At 33.9% G+C, this 25,821-nt stretch overlaps 1 protein-coding gene across 3 annotated transcripts in view; it reads left to right on the top strand.

Moving 5' to 3' along the window:
• Positions 1 to 25,821, top strand: part of LOC149556441 (WD-40 repeat family protein / beige-like protein) — a 161,453-nt gene that overhangs the window by 37,927 nt on the left and 97,705 nt on the right. For all 3 annotated transcript variants that reach the window (XM_089830752.1, XM_089830749.1, XM_089830750.1), the window contains 4 exons: positions 2,297 to 2,431; positions 3,234 to 3,338; positions 3,697 to 3,810; positions 21,604 to 21,680. In XM_089830752.1, coding sequence (XP_089686878.1) covers positions 2,297 to 2,431; positions 3,234 to 3,338; positions 3,697 to 3,810; positions 21,604 to 21,680 — 431 coding nt within the window. The remainder of the gene's footprint in view (positions 1 to 2,296; positions 2,432 to 3,233; positions 3,339 to 3,696; positions 3,811 to 21,603; positions 21,681 to 25,821) is intronic.

Genomic DNA, 25,821 nt, shown 5'->3' with positions numbered 1-25,821 from the left:
GGCTTTATGGTTGCCTCTTCACAAAAATAGATCAATGTTGAATTTTAAATCAATGCTAACCAGTCTTTTCCTAGCTCTTCCATTGCTCCAGTCCAAATCAACAACTGACTCGAGGTTACTGAATTTTAAGGTCTTCAATGTGCCACATTCGTGGAAGATATTGATTTATAAGGTAGCCTGCATGTGTTATCTGTCTCTTTTTTACATATTAACAAGAGTAGCACATCTATAAAAATTACATCTATCAATTTTAAGTGCATCCAACAACCCATACCAATATTTTAGATCGATAGGTGGCATAGAATGCAATACTAAGAACAAAAAAGAGGCTTGTAGTATGTTAAGAAGATACTCTCTAATGTTAAATGAAAAATGTGAGTGGATGATTAAATAAGATAGGAAATGGCAGGGTCTCTACACAGGACTCTATTAAAAATTTGTTTCAATCATCAAACCATTTTCTTTTCTTTAGCATCAACACTCATGCCTTAGTTATTATCATTAACAATGAGCCTCCCAGATGTCTCTCTTCTACCTGAAAAAACAATTACACTGCACCGACTTAAAAACAGTCACATCAAAATTAATATTACCATATAGAAGGGGTTCGCCACTTAGCGTGTTGGTTAAGTGGTGGTGGTGGTGTTGTCCCCACTGAGGTTCAACTGCCCACTAGGCCATTGCAATTACAGGCTTGTGCCTTTTCTGATGCAATCTACTCACGCGTTTGGTCCCCAGCTTTGTAATAAGGGGATGAGGTCACCCATTTGTGGCCACACTAGTTCATAAAGACATGTCAAAAGTGTTTCATGTGGACCCAGATAGGCATGTCAGGCCATTGTCAGTGGTGATATTAAATTTTTTATGAGGCACTTTAAATTTTTTTTTTATTATTATAATAGGCATTTTTTCACCCCCTAGTAAGGTCTAAATATATAATTTTAATGTATTTACATAAGCTGGAAGATGCAAGAAAAACAAAGTGGTGCAATGAGGAAGAATAAGTGGAAGAATAAGTGGGATATTAGTGATCTATTAATAAGTTGAGTTTAGATAAACCCAACACAACATATGCCAAGCCAAAAATTAGAAATCATTATAATGAATTTTTTTGTTCAAATTTTTAAAATAGCAGATCAAAAGTGGTTGTAAATGTAAGAGATAGCAGTGTTCCACAATCCATGGTAAATCATTGTTCTGTTTCTAGATGCAAATAAACATACATGATTGAATCCCAGTAGCAACAGAAAGAGTTGTATAGGTAATTATCCTCTTGTAACTACTTGATGCTAGGATAAATAGGGCAAAGAAGGTTGGACCGTTTCTGTATATTCAATCCTTCAATCATTATTTTGCAAGTATTTATGAAGCTTGGGTTCATCGGGGAAATGCTACTTTTCTGATTTGCTTATTTTGCAAACAGGAAAATGTCAGAAATTTGAAGTTTTGGTCTCCAATATTCTTGCACAGCATAATCTGTTGTATAACTTGACAAACTTATTTTTTTGTGCTGAATAGCAAATATAGTTGTGTGTAACTTAAAATTGATTAGGATCTCTTTTCGCACTCAGTCCAAGGCCATCTATTTATTGCTTGGAAATTGCATGTTGGCAAACAGAGTAAATTCATGTGCTCTACGGATCAAAAGGATCTGGAGAGTAAAATGTCAGCTTCTGCACCTTGGTTACAAAAATGTTCTGATAAACAAGCTTTATGAATTTGTTTTTATTGGGTTAATATTGGGTTAATAGTACCCATCTTACAAAAAGTGAGTACTTACATATACTATTTTTTCTCTGAAAATGTAGTAATAGTTTGTGTTTCACAAGGTGAAATATTGGAGTACCAGAGTCTGCAAATTTATTTCTACAATGATTAACAGATATTGAGTTAGGCTTCATTTGTTTCTGTTTTAATCTTTTGGTCCTCCTTTTAAATAATTTTTGAGGTTCCCTTTTTCCCTCTACGTACCTACATCTAATCATATATCGCATATCATTGCTGTATTTGATAATTTTAATATTGTTACTCATTTTATCGGATTTGAAACTGTTGGATTGTCGTCCATTCTGATGTAAAATTGTAATTCCTATTCAGGTCTAAACTTGAGCAAAAGAATTCAGAAAGCATACATGCAAGATAAATTGTTTTTTAGAATATTTTTATTAATAGCCATTTTAATTCTGTATATGGAGCTGTGTACACAAAAATAAACATCTTGCATGCTTTATGTGCTCTTCATCTGAGTATCTTAAGATAGTGTGATAATCTGAATTCCTCCTTTTTCTTTGTGTAGATAAATACTTCATCATCAGAAGATAGCTTAAATCTCTATGACTCTGGTCATCGGTTTGAGCATATTTCACTTTTGTTGGTTCTTCTTCGTTCACTTCCTTATGCACAAAGGGCCTTACAAATTCGAGCTATACAGGTTAGTTCAATAAATATGGACCAATACCTTTTTCAAGTTTCAATTACATCTTGCATGTGCATTTTATGAAAAAATATGTTTAGAATTGTTGTGGGGTTACGCTTACAGGCTAGAATATGTATAGGAAATTGACGATTTCAATTAAGGTTTATACAATGCATGACTGTTGTAGGCATTTTGGATGGGAATATGTTGAAAGAACTACAGAGTAATCTTCACTTGTTTGCAAGAAAGCTTAGAGATTGTGAATTCTGTTAGTTTGTGTGGATTTAAACTTGAGTTCTAAAGAAGGGATACCTGGCATACAAATTGTTCTGCTGGTCCCAAAGCTATTAAAATATGAGTGGCAGAAATGCTTTGGTGTAATTCTACTTGATAACTCAAACTGTGTTGAGCAGGCATTGATTCAGTGTGCACACATTCCAAAAGTAATTTCAATAAAACATTTTTCTATTGCAATTCACATACTTGTTAAAATGGCTTTTGCTATTTGTATGAATAGGATATCTGGCCATCTGCTGCATTTTCTATGCCCTTCTGAGTTGTAAATGGAAAACACATCAATTGATACTGATAATATTACATCTAGGTTTTAATTTTTTGGAATTTTTTTAAAGTGGTAGAAGAGGCTCAAATTAAGTCATTTATTGATTATATAGATTTAGTGATGACTGGTGCTTCTATATTTAACATATTCCTGTACTATCATAAAAATATGAGGTTATACATATATATTCTGTATCCTTTGCATATTAACCAGGTTATCATCAGCACTGAATGTGGAATTTTTTATTCCTTTCAGGATATTTTGTTCCTGGCTTGCAGTCATCCAGAGAATAGAAACACTATTACTTCTATGTCAGAATGGCCTGAATGGCTCTTGGAGGTTCTTATTTCCAATTTTGAGGTATATCTATGAGATTTTATGATCCATTTCTTTCTTTAATTTTTTATCTAGTAACTTGCAGATTTGACTTGAACAAAATTCAGGAAGGCTGGTAAACTGACTTCCAATTTTATGATCAGACTATTTATTACTAATGAATTTCTCAGTAAACACATCCTATCAAATTTGACTTTTTTTTTAAATTCTATTTTTTTCCTCCGAAGATTTGGACAACAGTTTAACAATTGTGTTTTATAAATTTACTTTTCTGTTTGTAAATTTCATCTGTTTAATATAATTATTTTTTGTCTGATGAATTCTTAAAACTTATATGTAATATAGGAATACATTTCTTTGTTCTTTCACATTTTATGAACAGATGGCTTCAAAAAAAGTACAGACTGATGATGGCATTGGAGAGATTGAAGATCTTGTTCACAATTTTTTAAGTATAATGTTAGAACATTCTATGCGTCAAAAAGATGGATGGAAGGTGCATATTTCTTAGTCCCATAGGCTCTATCAACTTTTATTTCCGCTGTTGTCCAGGCTACAAATTCATTGAGAATCATGTCAGGATGTTAATCAATTTCTTTGATCACAGAGTGTGACGAATTTTCCTTCTTACTCATATTTTCGGTTTTGTTATTAAATCTAGAATAATAGTTGTATGAAAGTTACTTTTGATGGTTTCATGTGCTCATAACTAGCAATTTATTTTGTCAATCAAATTAGTTATTTTTATTGCTCATAGTTTTGTTTTTAATCATGAATCCCTGCAGAGACTTTTTAAGTAGAATTCTTCATAATTAAGGGAATTTAATATTAGGTTCTTTAATTTCGTTAGACCTTACTCTTTATTTTTACTGTTTGTTTATCCACTTGTATCCTAGTGAAATCATTTCTTTTAAAGTTTGCATCTTTCAAAAATTGTCATGTGCCTTTTGTTCAAAAGTGATTTTTGTTTAATAGTAACCCATTTTAATCTTCTAGGGGTTAATCATAAAATATTAAGGGGAATAATTAATTTAATATGTTTATGAATGCCCAAATATTGTCAATATAAAAAGGATGTTCAAATATTACGTTAAATATTTAAAACAGTTATTGGGGATTTGGATTTTGTGCCATATTGGGAAGTTCAAAATATTTCTAGTTACGACTTTTCCACCAAGAGTGGAGTAGGAAATTGAAATTTTTCTAATTAATGATTTTCCCACCAAGCACAAATTTGGAAAGCAAGAGTGGAGTGGGAAATTGAAATATTTATAATAATGATTTTCCCAAGTGCTGATTAGAAAGTAAGAGTAGAGTGGAAATTTGTAATATTTCTAATCAATGATTTTCCCACTAAATTGGCCCAAGGAAAAGACAAATGTAAATAATTTATGGAAAAATGGAGGTTATGCCATTTCTACTTCACAATTTCTCATTGTATGAACTTAATGTTCTTCAATATTGTTTAGAGGACAAAAGCCCATTGGAGATTTGGGGCTTGTGGGCGGAAACCCATAAGTTTCTTATGGATAGTGGACAAAACCCCATTGTTCGTATAGAGCAACAGCATCCAAAGGTTGTAATGGAGCTTTAAGATTTCAGCAGTTTCAACAATTTTCCATTGTTGTGTTCAAGGCTTCATTAATATTGTTTCAATAATTCCCGATGTGCTTTGAGAATTTGTTTCTGTTGCTAATCTTGTATCAAATGATAGTCTAACATTTCAAATACATTTCGAATGGATGGGGCAGTACTATGCCTCAAGATGAAAAGATTATCAAAATATTTGAAGAGAACCAGTGCAAGTCTAAGGCCCTAAAGCTTTCAAAAAATTAATATATTTTGACACGTAGTTGTGAAGGCTGGAGAGAATGGCAGTTGTGAAAGGATAAAAATTACAGGAAAAGAATCAAAAGGAGGATATCCATGATCATCAAGTAAATGAAATGTCTCCACAGAAAGATGAAGCAGCAGAGCTAAAAGTTGAAGGAACAATCATTCGGATCCTAGGCAATGGAATGGAGGTAGAACATGATGACTTTCAAGCTAGCTTTTCAGAGGTTTCAAAATAGAAGCATGCTGAATTTGGGAATGAAGTCAAGGGAGATTTGGATGAATCTTTCTCTATTAACAAGTTTTATTTCAAAGATGAAGGTGCTGCTACAAATATTTTGAGGATATTGACATTATCAATGGAAAGTAAAAGCATCAATTTTTTCTTTGGTTATATTTCAAGGAATAAAGGAGATAATAGTAGAGAAGAGTTATTGCATCAAATTGGTTGCATACCATTACACATGTTTAATCATCATCAAAAACATTGTAATGATAAAGACAAGATGAAGGGTGAAAACTGGAAGGGAAATACTTTCTCCCTACTTCAAAATATCTTCTGGATGATGTTGTGGGGTCTTGGTCTTTCAACTAACTCCAACAAACAGTTTGGACTTTGGAGGCAAAAATTATTTGGTAATAGAAAGAGTTTTATGAACTTTTAATGCTGGCAAGTGTCAGCCAAACAACATTAAAGTCATGCAAGAAAGGGGTTTATTTGTTGGGTTTAAGGATTTCAAGATGAAGGATTGTGCCTTATCCTCTATACTCTCAAAGAGTGATCCATTGATTGAATTTCATAGTAGCATCATGGATAAACATGCATTTGAAAAAATGTTTTGAGTTACAAGAATATACATGTTGAGGGTATTTCTACCTCATGGAAGTAGGTTGAGCTCATTATTGATAGCTTAAGATATGAAACTGATGATTGAATTCCATAGTTATTTCTTCTTCTTATGGCACCACAGAATTCTAGTCCTCGTGGAAAGCATTCCAGCAAGCGTGATAGAGTAAGGGAAGACGATTCTTGATTCAAATTCGCTATTGCTTTTACATATGGAATTCTAGTGATATTTTGAGCTTCAAAATGGATATGCACCTTGATATGATTATTGAATTCTTCATCTCTTGCATTTGGAGTGAGAAAACTTATAGGAATTAATATGCATTCTAATGTCCTAGTGAGGACTCTTATAGATAACTCATGGGGATTAGGTATCACAATTATGGAAGAAATGGACGATTTCCTATGGGAGATTGTCATATTGAGGGCTTTGATGTTATTAGATGATTTTAGGACATGAGGTATACTTAATGAGACAGGTTGTTGGAGCAGTAAGTTGCTTAGTCTTGGAGAATATGCATACCGTTTCAGGTTGTGGTGAGAAATACAATAAATTTGATTTTCAAATGCTCTCAATTGAGCATAATATGGTGTTCGATAATATGTTCCCAAGATAAATATCAGCCAGGGAATGTCAGCATACTATAAGTTCTGAAATTGGTTGTGAGCACGCAATTCTTGTTCTTTATTCCTCAAAGACTTTTTTAAAATCAAGATAACATGAAATCGTTGTTTGCATGGGCTATGGGCTGAACATAACCATCAATTGCCTTACTGGATACATTGAGCTCTTGGTGGTACCATCTAATATGATTAATGCATCTACTACTTTTTCATCCATGGTGAATCTGTAATATCTCGGAAGGATATTTTCCTCAAATTCACTCGGAAATAATTTTCAGAAAACCATATACATATTTTGCAAATAAATCTAGCAGTTTAAATGAACAATGAACCAGATTACTCATTAAAATATCTCAAAATACGTTATTGCATTATACATCAGCAATACAATAACTAGCTATTTAAATCCAATTTTAAACACAACAAGAACAGTTAGATTGGAAACATATAAAAAGAACCTGTAAACCTAGTATGAACTCTGACTTGAATCCACTACAATGATGAATAGGGCTACGTCCAATCCACCAGAGATGGCCTGAAGGCTTGCATCCAGGTCTGAAATGGAAGATGTAAACTCTCCCAATGTCTTTCCAAGAGAAACTCAAATTCTCCAAACAAAACAATAATCCAAGCATTCCTAGAATCTATGAGGCTTTCTTCTTTTATGCTCAAAACGATGACCCTCCAGTTCCCTTTTTCTGTCCTTTCGTCTTTTCCTTCTTTCCCACCTTTACCTCCCTTAATAATATTAACTTGACCCATTTTATAACTTTTTTTAAGCTCCCTTAAGCCAAAATTAATATTTTATGGACTTAGACTTTAGAATTCTTAATGTCCCAAAAAAGGGACATTACAAGTCCTCCCTCGAGATTGCTCGCCCTTAAGCAATCATGGGTCCATAATCCAATACTAGGGTCCCATGTCCATTTGAAAGGCATTCCATAGCTCGTACTAGTAACTATATAATCAAGATATGCCAAACTTTGGAACCAACAATAATAATGCAACCAATCTACCACTATGATCCTTGGATCCCAAATAAAAATTTGTGTGATGTCCCTGATATCAACCACTAACTCTTGTAATACTTGTACCCAAGAAGATAATATTTGCCAATTTGCCTCATAAACCATAGCATCCTGCTAGAAATCGTGGAGTAATCCAATAGTAGGTGTCACAAGAGTAAACATCTCAAAAGAGAGCAACTCAAAAATCCATCTTGTCTCGCCTCCCTCAATAGTGTAAGAACATATATCACACTAACTATCCAAATTCTGCTCAAAAGAGGAGTCCATCAATATCAAAACATATCCAAGAAGATAATTAGACTCTTGTCGCACAACCCTAACATCATCCTCACCACGCCAGGATTGGTGAAGCCCATTGATGAAGCCCAACCAAGCTGTACTGCCAACTCTATCAATATTGGAATCAATAGAAAATAATTCTTACATCCATTATTTGAAAGGAGATACAAACCCTTGAAGGAATATGCAACCTCGCAACTACAACCAACCCCCGTAAGACTCCTATGACTTTGTAAGTAATCTAGCTGGTGGCAACTGATACCATAATCATCCTATAAACCTATACTTGCATGATACCCCTGTGACATAGAGGTTAGCAACCACTTGGATACATATAACTATAGTGCAAAATTGGCTGGTGCCCTTGTAAGCTATCTCCCATTACTACCTGATTCAAATACTTGTACCTTCTAATATCATCTTCCGAAGATGGCAGACCTTCATCCCACAACAGATGATACAATTTGTGAGTAAACCCACACCTGTGACATGTGGATCAAATGAAAAGTGATGAGCACTCACCATTGTATAGTCACAATGCTTAACCTTAACCTTCATCAATGGCTCGTCATAAAGTACAATCTGCCTACTGGAAGTGCATGAAGCTTGCTTAACCTGATCAGCGCTCGCGCTATCATCACTAATAACCTCCTCAACGCTCATATCTAAATGCTGGGCTAAATTGGAGTGCACCAAACCTAATTTCTGATTCAATTCAGCAATCTGATTTTCTGCTTCATGAAATGCCACTAAAGTAGCCTCAAGGGTGTCCTTGGCATTCATGAGTTCATATGTATACACATCTACTTCTACTTCCTTCTTTCTCAATGCCTCCAAGTAAATCTGTGGAAGGTCAAAGAGATGATCACTATCTGGAAGGTGTAGGAAATTTGATTTCATAGTTTTCAAGCCTTCTTGTATTATTAATAGCTGTGCAAATTCCTCTTATAGTCTCCTTTGTCTCTCCTTCATTTGTTCCTTCCATAGGTGTTTCTCAAACATCCCATAAATGTCATTAAAGTGTGATAAAGCTGCAATAATCTTATGTTCAGTTACTCTCATTTGACTCTCCAAATGAGGTGAACTAGCAGGTGTGTGAGATAAGTCAAATGCATATGAAGTGGGAGGAAGTTTTTCATCATACATATCCACATCATCAATGCCCTCCTTTATACCCAATAGCGAAAAAGAGTTGGAGACAACATTGTGATCACAATTAAATTCATCATAAGAAGAATATCATTCTTGTTTTGAAGCTTTGGATGATGTCCACTTAATCAATAAAAGGTAAGTCTTTTGGAACCTTTGTTGGGAATTTGTTATACTCTACATATATGCCAAGTATTTCAGCTCTTATATCGGGCTCAAAATTCTGGGCTAACTGCTGCTGTAGCTTCATAATATCTTTCCTACTTTTATTGAGGCTCTGTACCTCCCCCTTGGCTAAATAGTACTTGTCTTGGTACTATTTCTTCTAAAATTTTTAGACAATGGAGTGACTGGCTATATTATGCTTCTGTTTAGTGCATTCAATTTATAATATATAAAGTTTCTTTGTAGTTAAAATTCTGAATAAAAATGTCATAGCAACTGTAAATTTGTAGACCACTTCCGCACTTTGTGAGAATGAGAAATATTACAACAACAAAATAATTCAGCCTTAACAGTTTCCTGCAGGATTGCTATTGAGAAGTCTTAATGATGTTCCCAATTTCTGGGATCAAATCCACTGATATTTGATATTCCTCGTGTGATTGTTTACTGCACTGTAGTAACATGAGTGCATCCCACATGATGTCTGATGACTCACACTTGTGCTAAAAATTAAAATTGATTCATTTCTGTTTCAAATTCACGACAATTCTCTGAATATGGCTTACGAGACTATCAGACAAGTACTAAGTTTTCTACTCAGGATAATGAAATAACATGGTCTCCGATGATGTTCGTCCATGACTAGATGGTACGACTGCAGTTTCAACTTATGAAATGATATTAGATTCTGACTGCGTCGTTACGCTATGAGAGTATTCTGCTTAGGAACGTTTACACCGTTATACTTTCCAGTAAACTATTACCCAGTCTAGAAAAAGAATGGTTCATTTGTTAAAAGAAGAGGTGGCATGTCCGTTACAAGGAATCTACTTGAAGCTCTATAGATTCCTGACCTGACACTTAATGTCTAAATGATACTACGAATAATGTTAAAGTTGTAGCTTCAGTCAGATTGATTCTATCTGATAGACATTATTGTTATTGGTAATCATCATTTCCTATATATACTTATCTATGTTAATAATATATATTATTGCATATAATACATATGTGTGACTGCATGGTTTGATGGGCCTACTCTTGAGTGCATCATGAGGAAGTATTGACTTATCACTAGAAAATCGGAAGATTAATATCAGATTCAGAGTAATTTTGACAAGAATCCTTGGGGAAAGAGAAACTCTAAGGGAGTAACTAGAAGACTTGACTTCCCAGGATCATTGTTCAGAGGGAGAATTTTGAGGTGCAATCCTTTGTAAACAATATCTTCTCTATAAGGAGAAGTTCTAAGTGAAATTCCTTGTAATGAATTTTTTCTGTGAGAGAGAATTGTGTTGAAAGCCTTTGTACCACCCTCTCATTGGGTTCATGGTGGTTACTATTTCACATATGATATGTAATGAAAGGTAACAATTTTTCATTGACATAAATAAGCAAAAGGTAACCATTGTAAGGTGACGAACTTATAAAGACTTGTTATCATGGTTCTTTGGGTCGGATTTTGCCGGACACCATTATAACCAACTTGTTATGGTTCTTTGGGCCAAATCTTGTCGGACACCATGACATAGTTACTATTATAGACCACACTTAAGGTGGTGTTTAAGTTTATATTAAAGTTATGGAATTTAGTTCAATTGTGTGTTATAAAAGGTGAGATGATATCTCTTCATATACTTGAGATTATAATGTGTTCTATTTCAATCCTCCCTAAGTAAGAGGGAGTGTTAAAGTTGTAGCCTCAAACGGATTGATTCAATTTGATATACATTATTGTTATTGGTAATTATCATTTCCTATATATACTTTTCCATGTTACTATATATATATATAGTTATACACATTATTATTATTCATGTTAATATAATATTATTTAAATGATGATTACACCATAGAGGCTTGTCTCTTCATGGGACATGTCTCCTCTCATATTTATATGAGATCCAAATCTGCATTTGGATATCATCAATAACAATGGCTATGATTCTACATTTGTAGAAATGATCCATGTTACTCAACAAAGAATATATCCTCTAGCTTGAATTATTTGAAGAACCTCATCAATAAGACCGCTAGCATAAATAGTTTCCCTTACCACTAACTTATTCAGTCAATACTATTTGAATCCTTGTTGATGCCAGGACGAAGAAGCTCCTCCTTCAGTTACGGACTTTGCTTGACACATGTACTCGCAAATGTCGTTACAATTTTGATAAGAGACACGAATGAGAAAAAAGGAATTACATATTCCCCTTCCCAAAGATTCGTTGAGAGGTATTAAACAAATATTTGAAATGCTCGCAATCATTCACTGCAAATGAACTGACCAACTCTCTTTGCATGCGAACCTCAGAGAGAAAACAAAGGACGTCTAGACCAATCTGGACATGCATTGTAAACAACTCGAGCACCTTATCGAATGAATACTAGCTTTAACTGATACCAAAATTCAAGCTGATGCAACCTTATTGATAAAGAGAGGTTCAATCCTTTCCACACCACTGTTCTCAACATCAAACAAATTCCTCACAGTGACTTGTGCGACAGGGGAGACAATGACATCGCGGGGAATACATTTGGCTTATGTGGACTCTGCCCCCGAGTGCCACACAATACTCTTGTTGTTCGCTTGGGATTTTGTACTTACATCGTCACAAATCAGACGAAACAAGGCTCATATTTGTTTTGTTTTGTTTTTGCAAGTCTCTTCACGAGCAAAAATAACGGCTTCAGTCATCGTCCTTGGCCTGCAATATTATACAGCAATCTTCTACAACAATTTTGAAGCTTCCAACTCCACGAAAACAATCTAAAGAGAATTGGTTCGGCTATTTGCTACTAGTTTCCACATAGCTTATTTTCACCTTGGTTGAATATGTTCGTAGAGCCACTCGTATGCATATACATCTACATTTGATAAGATTCGACCTTGGATGAAGTATTTCTCTTCCACCTTATAATATAATTGGCGATTTCTCTAGACTTTTATAATATATGTTAGATCAATGTCTCCCTGCGGCTCGTGACATGTAGGTGCCAGAAAAACTTAATTCCAAATTCACCATACGCTAATGTTTAGTGTCGGATGACCAAGTTATTACTTGGGCCCCATGTCTTTAGTTTGACGGCATAAAACATTTAGTTCCAATACTTTAATGAACTGAATATTGCGGCTCCAATGAATATTAATATTAATTGCACCATATTGAAGTTTAGCACTCGACCTTCAATTGCTATGCATGTATTCATGCTAATAGAGTTTGAATATATAAATATTTGGCATAGGACTATATAGGCAATAACTCCAAGTATTTTTTTGTCAAAGCCACAAACGACAATAAATCTTTTGCAATTAACTTCACAAGAAACTGACCAAAGGCTATAGATGGCTGGAATAATATTTGGTTTGTATAACTTTTGCCAACATTATCATAAAGGTGTTGTAAAATAAATATTTCCAGTCTGAAAAATGACCACTGGCAGAATACACCTTTGATAAAACCCTTCTAAAAATATGCCCCATAGACCGGCAAGTGCAATGCTCTGATACCACTATAATATCCCGTAAGGATATTTTCCTCAAATTCACTCAGAAATAATTTTCAGAAAACCACATACATATTTTGCAAATAAATTGAGCAGTTTAAGTGAACAATGAACTAGATTACTTAGTAAAATATCTCAAAATACGTTATTGCATTATACATCAGCAATACAAACCAGCTGTCAAAATCCAATCTAAAACATAGCAATAACAGTCAGAGTGGAAACATATAAAAAGAACTTGTAAACCCAACGTGAACTCTGACTTGAATCCACTGCAGTGATGAATTGCGGCTACGTCCAATCCACCAGAGATGGCTTGAAGGTTTGCATCCTCAGGTCTGAAATGGAAGATGTAAAGTCTCTTAATGTTTCTCCAAGAGAAACTCAAATTTTCCGAACAAAACAATAATCCAGGCATTGCCAAAATCCATGAGACTTTCCTCTTTTACGCTCAAAATGATGACCCTTTAGTTCCCTTTTTCCTTTCCTTTCATCTTTTCCTTCTTTCCAACCTTTAAGTCCTTTAATAATATTAATTTGAACTATTTAATAACTTTTTATTAAGCTCCCTTAAGCCAAACTTAATATTTTATGGACTTGACTTCAGACTTCTTAATGTTCCAAAAAATAAACATTACAGAATCAAGTGTGAAATGATCAGTTGGATAATTTGAGGCTCTGTAGATTGATTACTTGGATAATTTTCGCCTTTCTTCTCTGGCATTTTTCTTGCATTGTGATAATGGATCACAGAGTGTGATCCGAAATGTTGATGATAAAAGTTCTTACACAATCAAACCCAGGAAACAAGCTAATATCTCTAATGGATTGTGGAATTCTAATAGCTCTTACTTGGATTCTAGACGACACGGGACATAAAGGAGCTTTTGGATGGATGAATTGAACTCACAAAGATTGTGATAAGTTTCACCAATTTAGTCATCTCATATTTCGTATTTTTCATTTCAAAGTTCTCACAACCATTGGTTATAGAATGTGATGCATCGGGAAGATGATATGTAGAAAAAGCTTCTCTGATTGAGGAAGCAAATGGCGCCATAAGAACATTTCAAGAAAGTATCCCCTGCAGCATGAAATTAGAGCTAAATAATCTTGGTGCAATGTATTGCAAAGTTGGCAAGCATTTGATAATTATGAGCTTGAAGAGTTTGAGAACTATGCAGATTCTTTCAAAGATGATTTATTTTCTTCAATGGCTGGCCACCCATTTTGCAGTGATCACATTGATTGAATTACACAAGATTCCCATTTTTGCAGTTGGTACATGATTTGTATGGTGCTGAACTTGGCGACTTTAGTTTGAACAACTAGATTTTCTTGCATAATGAGAAGAGATGGAGATAATCTTTGTCAGAGTCGATTACTCCAGTAATCATAACATTTGTTTGGAGGAGATTCAAAAAGGTTGTCCCGGTAATGCAATATTTATGTGCGTTCTTTAAGTTTTCACTCAAATTGTATGAAGTTTTGCGGATGTTGTGTACTATGCACTATACTGATGGTATATATCATTTTGATGCTAATATAGACCATTTCATATTTATATTTTCTATATTCAAATCAGATTCAAAAGTTGTGGATTTAGCCATTTGGTTTGGAGCAGTACAATGTTGGGAATATAGTGTGATTTGGAGACTTTGCTCAGTTTTTGGAGAGTCATGGATCATATGTTGCTGTTGTATGGTGGTATTTTTAACTCCACTGAATTCTTTCTATTATAGATCAGTCCATGAAGCTGTAAGGAACATGTCTGAAGTTGAGGTTGAGTATGGGCCTATTGTAAATTCTTGTGATTTATATTTCAGCATTGTGGAGCAAAATGAAGTTAACTATTTTGAAATTCATATTTGCTGTATTGGGGAGTACACTGAATCTTATAACAAATTTTTGAAGTAGGAAAAAACACAGACACACACAGAGGATTTTTTTGTAGAACATATTTCCTGCCAGTGCATATATACAACTAGAAAAGCAAATGCCCAAAGGAAGGAAGATGGATGAAATGGCATTTGGTAAATTTCTTTGGAAAGATGTGGTTCAGATTTGGTTGGAGCGAATATACAAAAAGTTTGCTTGGATATCTCTGTTGGTTTCATGATAGTGTCACTCAAGAATTTGTTCTATCAAGTTTGCATAGTGAGTCTTGGCGGACAATACTGTTAAAGTTGTAGCTTCAGTAAGATTGATTCGATCTGATATACATTATTTTTATTGGTAAATCATCATATGCTATGTGTACTTATCCATGTTAAATAATATATATTATTGCATACATACATACATACATACATACATACATACATACATACATACATATATATATATATATATATATATATATATATATATATATATATATATATTATTGCATATAATATATATAAATATTATTTTATATAATATATATAATATATATTATTTATATTGTTATACATATTATATAATAATATATTATATATGGTTATTTATATTACGAATATATTAATATGTTAACTAGTCATGATTAACCGTAGAGACATGTCTCCTCTCTTATTCATAAACCTTCATTTGCATTTGGAACACAATTAATAAAAATGACAATTGTTAGTACATTTGCCTTGATCCTAGAATTTAACATGGTATCAGAGCCAACTACAAATGTATTAAACTGTTCAAATACATGTGATAAAGAACACCATAAACAACCTGAATGGTTAAAGCATATAGAATTTAGAATGCGGTTTGGTGAAGGAACACTTTTGGCCAAATTTATAGTCACCCATCTTGATGTAGAATTCGCATTCTAATTGACAAGGCCTTTCAGGGAACATACCTTACCTATTGCTTGATGGAAATTGATGAGTTTGTAGTCGAGAGAATGGTTGAATAATGACAACAGGCATTCAAGAATCTGCACTGATTGGTTAAGAGATTAAATATCACATGCTTATGCTTAAAACCAAGAAAAAGAAAATGTCCACCCACTACAGTACAGAGGCAAAGCTCGTTTAAATATTGCTTGTTAATATTCTCACATAACTTTTCATAGCATGGCGAAGAAATTGGAAACCATTGGTTGAGAGAGGCGCGGAAGAAAGCAATTCCATGGCCGCGTTGTTGAGTCACTAAATGATCTGTTTGGTTAGTGACGCTGAAATGGGTGGATGATATCATCACATTCCACATTTTACAAACGATCTTTGCCCTTATCTGTGATGGAATAGGAAGCCTTCTCAAAGTCTCCTTCATTGTGTCCTCATCCAGAATAGGATTTGTTTTCGCAATTATTATGACTAGATGAAGGATTTAGTGGCACTAGCTGCTCACCTTCTTTCTTAAATGTTTGGGAACTTGATGGTACCCACTGTTGGGGGTGGTTGCAACATCCAAATATGTGCAAGCTCGTGAAATCTCTCTTAATCAAGCTTATTAAATGAAGGTAGAGAGAATGCATGCAAATGGTCGATGTAATGAATAAAGCCAATCCTTTGGGAGCTGCGCTTACTAAATGTCAAAAGAGGGGATCTCAGTCATCGATGAATCATGTAGTCATCGGGTTATCCAAGTGAACATGGCATTGCAAGTTGCCTTTTAAGGTTAAGCTATCGGGTCATGTGGTAATTGATCTTTTCAAATGGACAACAACGAAATCAAATAAAGGAAATGCGGATAACAAACACATGCACTATGATGGAGATTAAATTCGGGACTTGTCAAAGGATAATGTGATGTTAAATGTATAGGGTATCGGGTATTGCCAATAACATGATAATCCCTGAATCATTTGAAAACAATCGAGACAACTAAATTAAACACACATATCCCTAGTAGAACATCCTTGAGCGGACAAGGGTATTTTGTAGACTTGATTCTCTGGCCAACTCTTGTTTAGTATGTTCATGGTGATCAATGTTGACCGACAAAGGTAATTAGTATTTTAAGGTACGTGTTGTATCAAATTAACATTATTTAATTTTTTTATACTCTCCCCAACGTCTACAAAATGGCAGGCCTCTCCTTTGCTTAGTGATTTTGGCATGGTATATTTTTTAGTTCTCATAGGAAAATATTATGTGGTATAATAAGTTTCATTTGTTATTATTATTATTATTGAATAATATTTGAAGTGGTGTATTATTTAAGGTTCCTCTCTCTCTCTCTCTCTCTCTCTATATATATATATATATATATATATATATATATATATAGAAAGACCTTATCGCCCTTAGGTAAACTAAGAAATAAGAAAATTAAAAGGTGAGATTATTATATTTGATTGTTCTTGTATCATATTGGAAACAATATAAATTGATAGTTGTTATATATATATAAACATGCAAGTATTCTAAGATTTTTCATTTATCTACTCACTCTATTCTCTCTTTTTTGTATTTCTATGTGATTTTTATGTACCATAAGAAATATGTGCCTTGATTTTTTTCCTCCAAGAATGTTATTACAGGAAGGAGATTGAAATTTGGAGGGGGCCTGACATTTCATTTTAGGCAACCTTAAAAGAGAGGAAGCATATAGAGGATATGATTCAATCAACCGTTGGTGATCTTGATCATATTAATTTAGAGGGAGTAAACTATGTTGTAATAGATTCACTAATGATATAAATTTGGAATACACAGATTGCAAGATGTGTGTAATATAGGTTTAATCAAAAGATCAAACAAATACCTTTGCATCAACGAAGGAAATTTGAGTTGTTATGAACCATCTACGAGTCTCTCTTTGATGAATTAAACTCGACGTATGAGTTGTAGGTTCATTCATGTGGCACAATCATATTCAATCAAGATATTGGCATATTGTGGACAAGTTTGAGAAAATGGAAGGACATGTTCGCTTCTAGTGTTAAGCTAAATGAATGTTTGGACCTTTAATGGATGAAAAGAGCAAGTTGGAACTTAGAAAGGAGTTGTCATATTTGATACAAAATTGTTCAACAATATAAGAATGAGTTGGAATTTAACATTGTGGGGCGAATAATAGTCAATGTTCCATTCCCACTTGAACCTTATTTAGAGGGGAGATGTTCCATTCTCAAATAATCTAAGAAGACAATTTCTGGATCTTCATATGCAGATAAGTATTCTTATCTCTTACATTTATCTACTCTTTGTAGTATCTCTCTTATTTGTAATTCTATACATACTATAAGGGTTATTTGCCTTGATCTTTTCCTTTATGTTGAGGATATTCTTATAGGAAAAGAAGGTTGCCTTGATCTTATACGAAATTGATAAATTGAAGAATGAGGCCCATAGTCTAGGCGACCATTTTAGGGTGCATAGAGGTACTTTACGTATGCTACCAAATATTGTGTAGACTCAATCTAATGATAGTAGCTCCAAAGACCCTGATGATCAAGATGGATAAAGTGAGGCTCTTGAAGCAAACATCTTTGATGATTGAGATTATGAGATTCTTCTACATTAAGAGGGAGTATGACACTTCTTCTAAAGCAATGCAGGAGCTTAGAAGATTGATACTCAGAGGGAGTCTAGAAATACATGTGTGTGACCGCATGATTTTGATGGGCCTACTCCTATGTATATCATGAGGAAGAGATGACTTACCACTGGAAAATCATAAAATTGATATTAGGTTCAGAGTGAGCTTGACAAGAATCCTTGGGGGAAGAGAGCCTCTGAGGGAGTGACTACTGGATCCGACTTCCCAGGATCATTGTTCAGAGAGAGAATTTTGAGGTGCAATCCTTTGTAAATGATATCTTCTCTATGAGGAGAAGTTTTAAGTGAAATTCCTTGTAATGCATTCTTCTCTGTGAGGGAGATTTGAGGCGAAAGCCTTTGTACCACCCTCTAACTTGGTTCATGGCGGTTACTATTTCACATATGATATGTAATGAAAGGTGACAATCTTTCATTGACATATATAAAATAGAAGGTAATCATTGTAGGATGACAATCTTATAAATGGTTGACCTGTTATCATGATAGACTTCATTAAGTTGTTGTCATAAAAAGATTAAGTTTTTTGCAATTGTGTGTTATGGAAGGTGACAATCTTTCATGTGTGTAAGGTCACTATTGTAGGGTGACAACCTTATCAATAGTTTGACCTATCTCCTAGATACGCTACATTAACTTGTAGCACGTAAATGTGCTGGATGTCTAGGAGCAAGTGTTATCATGGTTCTTTGGGCTGGATTTTGCCGGACACCATGGTAACCGATTCATCATGGTTCTTTGGGCCGGATTTTGCTGGACACCATGATAACCAACTTGTTATCGTTCTTTGGGCCGGATCTTGCCTGACACCATGAGATAGTTACTATTATAGACCACAATTAAGGTAGTGTTTAAGCTTATATTAAACTTATGGAAATTGCTTCAATTCCCTACTTGCCAAAGAGGGAGTGTTGAAAAATTTAGCCTTATAGTGAATTGAATATCATACTGAGATGATATCTCTTCATATACTTGAGAACATAATGTGTTCTACAAATCCTCCCTAGCTAAGAGGGATTGTTAAAGTTGTAGCTTTAATCAGATTGATTCGATCTGATATACATTATTGTTATTGGTAAATCATCATTTGCTATATATACTTATCCATACTAAATAATATATATTATTGTATATAATACATATATATATATATATATATATATATATATATATATATATATATATATATATATTATTGTATATAATATATATATTATATAGAGATTGTTATACATATTATTATTTATATTACTAATATATTAATATGTTAACTAGTGATGATTAACCATAGAGACATATCTCCTCCTCTCTTATTTGTAAGCCTTCATTTGCATTTTGAATAAAATCAATAAAAATGGCAATTGTTAGTACATTTGCAGCGATCCTAGAATTTAATAGATACTACACTCCATAGAAAAAGGATCAAGGTTTGGTATACAATTTTATTAGAATAATTTTAGTATCCTAGGTTCTTTCTATATTTAGCTTGTTATTCTAGAACCTTAGTTAGCAATCATTTAGATGTCATTTTTAATTCTCTTAATTAGTTATATTTTTAGACATTGTCTTTACTTAGAAAACTTTGCTTTTTAGTTTACGCTTTTTATCAAGGGAAATGTTGAACGGAACTGAACACCCTGGAAAATATTAAAACCTGAAAGAAATAACCTTTTATTTGAAAAAATTCAGAAAAATCTATAATTGGGCTTAGGGGTGAAAAACCCAGATCCCCAAAAAGACGGGAATTCATTGGCTGAAATCCAGATATCTGGATTAGGGTTTTGGCAGAACCCCCCTCCCCTCCCCCAAAAAAGTGTGGCCCAGTAATATCAGAAACACTGCAGTAAACATTGCAGAATGCTCTGACCATGACACGAAACAGCGGGGGGGTTGCAAAAAATAGCACCTAAGGCCAAAAAAGACACAGGCGGGCTGCTATAAATAATGCAACGTGAGCCAAAAAAAAACCGAAAATCACTGCATTGGGGAGAAAATAATGTGGAATTTGTTTGTGGGTCTCAGGAGTTTGACCGCTGAAAAAGTGGGACCTTATTACAGCGCAAATATTTTACTAATCTGACAAAATCGCAAGTGGATGTAGATCTGAAACAAAGCTACCAGGTGTCGGCTGGACAAAAAGACACATGGGGGTTGTTGAAGAATTTTTTTTGTTTATCACAAACACAAATACATGTGTAGACCCAGAAATTTCTGTTGGAACAAACACGGATTTGTAGAAAGACCCTAGGTGGGGTTTTATAGCGGACTGTAAATAGATGGAGGAATTTTAATTTATTTTTCTTCACACATTTTAAATTCACAGAAAAATAATCTCCTAGAAAATTTTCTTTGATACCACAAAATTGAGAAAAACGAAACGAATTGTCTACAAATACATTGAAATAAATAGAGTTTACAAACACTAAAATCAGTGTTAACTGAAAAGCAAGTTGTTTAAATAAAGACAATGTATACAAACAGATCAAACTAAGAAAACTCAAAATAAAGCCTAAATGACCATTAACCAAGGTTCTAGAAGACTGTGCTAAAGATAGCAAGAACCTAGCATACTAAAAATAATCTAATATACTTGCCATTCTAGCATTAACTTTCAAAACACTATCAAAGCTATAAGCTTTACCTTGCTTTTCAGAGGCTTCTTTTTAATCTTTAATAGAATCTGAGACATTCCAGATCCTCATTTGTTTCTATATCCATATGCATGAAAGTTAGCATTATCCATTCATTTTATCTTAAGGTTTTAAAAGTTTTTCTTTAATTTCAATGTAATGAAGAATTTTCATTTTAGCATCTATAAGCTAGCTTTATTATGGGAAATTTGCAATTATCAATGGTCAGCTGCAACATAATGGCCTTTCATTTCACATGCATTCATTATGTAGCTTACTGAAAAAATCCTTAATGTTTTTCAATAGGCATAGAGTTATAAACTCTTGGTTTTGCTAAACTTTGTTATCCAGGCTGAGTGCATGATGTTCCTCATATCTAGCTCATGTTTGAATCACATACTTTTAAATGCTTGATGAACATTAGAGGTCATTGTAGTGGTGTTGTGAACACATTGGAAGATGGTGCTGGCATGAATTGTATTTACTATTAACATAGATGTATTGGATCATTGTATGGAGCTTTGATCTTGAGATTATTGGACATTTCTTTTTCGCATATATTCTGAATGTTCTCAATTTGAATTGGTTTGCTTTACACAGGTGCAATATAGATATTCTTAAATGTGTTTTCCAGCTGTGTGTATTGCTATTAGGTTATTATGCACATCATTTTGAAAATCTATTTTGGAGTGCTGTGTGCGAATTTTTTTACTGAACTGTTTACAACTTTACTGTTTCCTTCAGGATATTGAGTCCACAATTCATTGTTATGAATGGCTAGCAATGATTGGGGGTTCAAGTACTGGCGAACAACGCGTAAGGTACATTTTCTTCAAACCAGTCATAATCCAAGCCTCAGGAATCAGAAACTTGAAATTTTTTTGAATTCATAAGCTTTTTGGAAGAAAACTAAGTCAAGCTATCTATTTGATGTTCCTAGTTAATTAATAGAGATCAATGAGTTGAGTGCTTGAGTGTATTTCTGAAAAGTGTCTATGGTTTCTTAATTTCTAGGAGGACGGAGTCGTGGTTTCTTCAGTTAGATCATTGTTTTGTTTTATAATCATTGATTTTATTCCAATACAATATTATTTATGTTTTGTAATATACCTTGGACAGCTTATCATTGCTGCCCCTAAAACCTATTAGGGCCTCCTCTCCAAAACCCCCATTAGTTAGTGGGATCACTTGTCATATGAGAAATTTGATTCCAATAAGGGGGTCTGTACATGGATATCAGAATTCTGAACTTAGACAAGTAAAATTATTACTATTAAATGTCAAAAGGGAAAAAAGAATTGCCCATACACATGTACTTGGTTCTTGTACTTTAGCATGGAATATGATAATAGAAGCTGCAAAGTCTTTACAATGCTCACACCGAGGAACAAATCTCCTGTTCAAAACAGAAAGAGTGCACACCATTTAATGTAGCTTTCACTCATGTAAAAATTCATCGATTCCAGCATAGAATATTGCTTTGAGGAACCAATAGAATATTGCACATGGAGATCAGAATTCAGAACTTAGATAAGCAAAATTATTATTCGTCTCCTCTCTTCTCTTTTGAGCTCTTTAGCTTTTTGGGCAGCTATTTTTTCTAGCTTAACACTCTGTTGCTTGAGAAGTCTTTGCTTTGATTCCCGCTTTCTTTCCTTTTTGTTTGAATACGCTTTTCAATCTGTTGACTTGTTTGAATACCCTTGTTTTGGTCATCTTTTGGTTTCGGTATATATTGAATTGCAGGTCTGTGATTATTCTCTTTCATACGATCCAGATAACTAATGCCATAAGATCATAACTGTGACGTTTGCTCCGGTTCTTGAGTTGTGTTATAAAAGACGCCTGGTATTTGGCATTGGTCAGTGATGAACTATCATACTGTCAAATTTATTTAGCTTTGCAATTATGTATATTTCTATGTTACCTCGAGTTTCTGGGACGGGGGGATGAGGAAATGGGTTTCGGAGACGGTTTTTTTGGGGCTAAAATAGGGGACGGTAGGGGACGGCTATATATATATATATATATATATATATATATATTCATGAATTTCAGAATTACATAACATTGTCACATTCATCATAGCAACATAGTGTAAAATTATCAATTTCATTCATCAAATCAGCATAAAACATAGCATCAAATTGAATCATCGTTTAAGAATTGGAACATAGGATGACATCAAATGAGAGAATCAATCTGACATAGATTAGATTAGATTTTAGAGCCCTTTCTTGTGGGTTTTGGAGGAAAGCCGAATTTGTTGTGTCAAATCTTCCTAGACGGGTTGCAACCATCTTGCTTGGGTAGTAATCAGCTAAAACAATTTATTTTTGGGCAGTTATTGCTGCTATTAGAGCATTATCAAAGGTGAAAACAATCTGAGTATTCCTCAACCCAGCAGCAATCATTTCTAGGTCGGCAATATGAATATATCAAATAGAAGTTTGATTTACAATCATTTTCAGGTCTGGTTTGTTGAACAAAAGTTGAAGTTTTAACTTTCAGTCATAGTTGGATGCTAAGTTTGTAAGGGCTTCCAAAAAAAACTCTTTCAACATGGGTTATATTAACATATATTATTATTTTAACGTGGGGCCAGCGAATGGGTAGAAAATCACCATTTATTAATTTTTTTTTAAAGTTGAATTTTATTTTAAAATTGGAAACTTCATGCAGTCCCCAGGACGGAAGGGAAATGGCTACGGAGTCCCCGGGATGGTCAGCACCCTCTGGAAATGCGTTGACCATTTCCGAAGTTTCGGGGACGGGTTTCCATTTTTCTTGCTTGGGTGGGGATGGCTTGGAAACGTTTCCGGCCGTCCCCAAGTCCTCGAAATGGGGATGGTTTCCGAGACTCAAGGCTTAGGGCTGGAAACGTGTCCCTGGGTAACATAGGTATATTTCTATATACTATATAGTACATATATATATATACACACACACACACACATACACAAACACGTACCTAAGGGAAAAAACTAAAAAGAATTGCCCGTACACATGTACTTGGTTCCTATACTTTAGCATGGAACATAATTATAGCAGCTGCAAAGTCTTTACAGTGCTCCAACCGAGGAACAAATCTACTGCTCAAAACAGAAAGAGTGCCTACACCATTTTTTTTTGGATAGGTAAGAGGCCATGAGGCCCAAGATTGTGTTAAAAAACCATCTCAATTGGGTACCAAAGATTAGAGATGTATAGGTATCCTTGGTGTAGCCCTTACATAAATATCTCAGAATAATTTAACCAATTTTAGCGTCTATTTTTTATTTTCGAATTAACAACTACGATCAAGTTGTTAGAACAAAATTAAGTATGCTACATGATCAAAATGAAACTTATCGCCTTTTAACTTAACTTTTAAATCAAATAGTATATAAGGAAAAGTTTTGAATAACCTATGATACGCCTCTTATTAACATTAAACTTCCATGTTATCAGCTAAATTGGTCAATCATATAGCTTACACATAGACATACAAAATCTATCAAAAGAAATTAATATGATTATTTTGATAATAAAAGTTCTAAACCAATACCGCTCCAAGAACAAGTGTCCAACTTATACTTATCATATTAGCTTGTCTTATTAGAATCTCTTGTCCATCTGCTCCTTTGTTAGCAAGATTATCTGCTTCTCTATTACCTACCCTATAAATATGCTTTATGATTGTTTCTTCGAATTGATCAACGATGGCTAGGGCATATTCAAGTTTAGAACTAATGATCCAATTTGGGGATTCTCTTTTTCTTAACGCATTTAGGATAATTTGCAAATCGCCTTTGATAACTAATTTGTTAATACCTATCTCTCTATTTAGGGTTAAGCCTTCTACCAGGGCCTGCAATTCTGCTAAGTATTAGACATTACTCCTAAAGGTTTGGCGCATTTAGTTAGGGCATGATCCGTTATCTGAATAAATAATACATCCTAAGCCTTCTAGTCCTGGATTACCTCTAGAGGTTCCATCAAAATTTAACTTTGACCATCTTGCAGAAGGAGGTTCCCATTCACATTCTTTCCTAGGAAATTTGTTGGGTTTTATGTATATCATTGGTGTGTTAATTAGTTTAAACCAATTTTTACGCATATCTGCATCCCAGTTTGAAAAGAAACCTTCCTCCTTATATGAGTATTTGAGATTATTGTTAGTTACCTCAATAAATTAAGCCTGCAATTTATTAAAAAAGGATGATAGTTCTGTCTTGTTGTAAAAAAAATTCTTCTATTTCTTTCTTTCCATGTTCCCATAGGAGTATGGAAGGGAAATTTTTCCATAAATTAATTATAAACCTTAGAACAACCATGTTTTGGCCAACTTTAAAAAAAAAAAAAAAGGCTATTAGACAATGCGGTTTGCCAATTTAATTTCTTACATAACCAGTACCAACAATTCATAGCAAAGGGACAACTATAAAGCAAGTGTTCAGAAGTTTCTGACTCTTTTTTCACAAAGTGGGAAGAGTGCCTACACCATTTAATGTAGCTTTCACCCATGTAAAAATTCATCAATTCCAGCATAAAATATTGCTTTTCTGAGGAACCAATAGAATATTGTAAACATGAATATCAAGATACCAATAAATCTCCTTTAACTCTGTAATTTTGTCAATTGAAAGAGTCTTTAGGAAATTCCCAATCTTCATTTATGGAGCAGTGGTTATGGGCCCAACATGTCCAAAAGTAATAGAAGTTGATTGATAAGACTCAAAGAACATACAGTTACAACTCACATTATTCAACTTCAAAACATAATTTGAGAGGACCCTTCATAGAAATGGAACAAAAACCTAAACTAGCACAGAACAGAACTAGACTGGTTGTCTCTTGGACAATGAAAACATGAGAATACCATGAAACATAAAAATATGCTACACAAGCTTGACTTTGGCATAGTAGAGTTCCAAAGTTTTTCATTTTCTCATTATATATAATCAGGACTATAAAAAGTAT

Source organism: Cupressus sempervirens, chromosome 5 (genome assembly GCF_028749045.1).
Source record: "Cupressus sempervirens isolate cs-2001-9-10 chromosome 5, ASM2874904v1, whole genome shotgun sequence".
NCBI lineage: Eukaryota > Viridiplantae > Streptophyta > Pinopsida > Cupressales > Cupressaceae > Cupressus > Cupressus sempervirens.
Note: the sequence above shows the minus strand (reverse complement) of the source record. Positions and strands in the feature narration are given on the sequence as shown.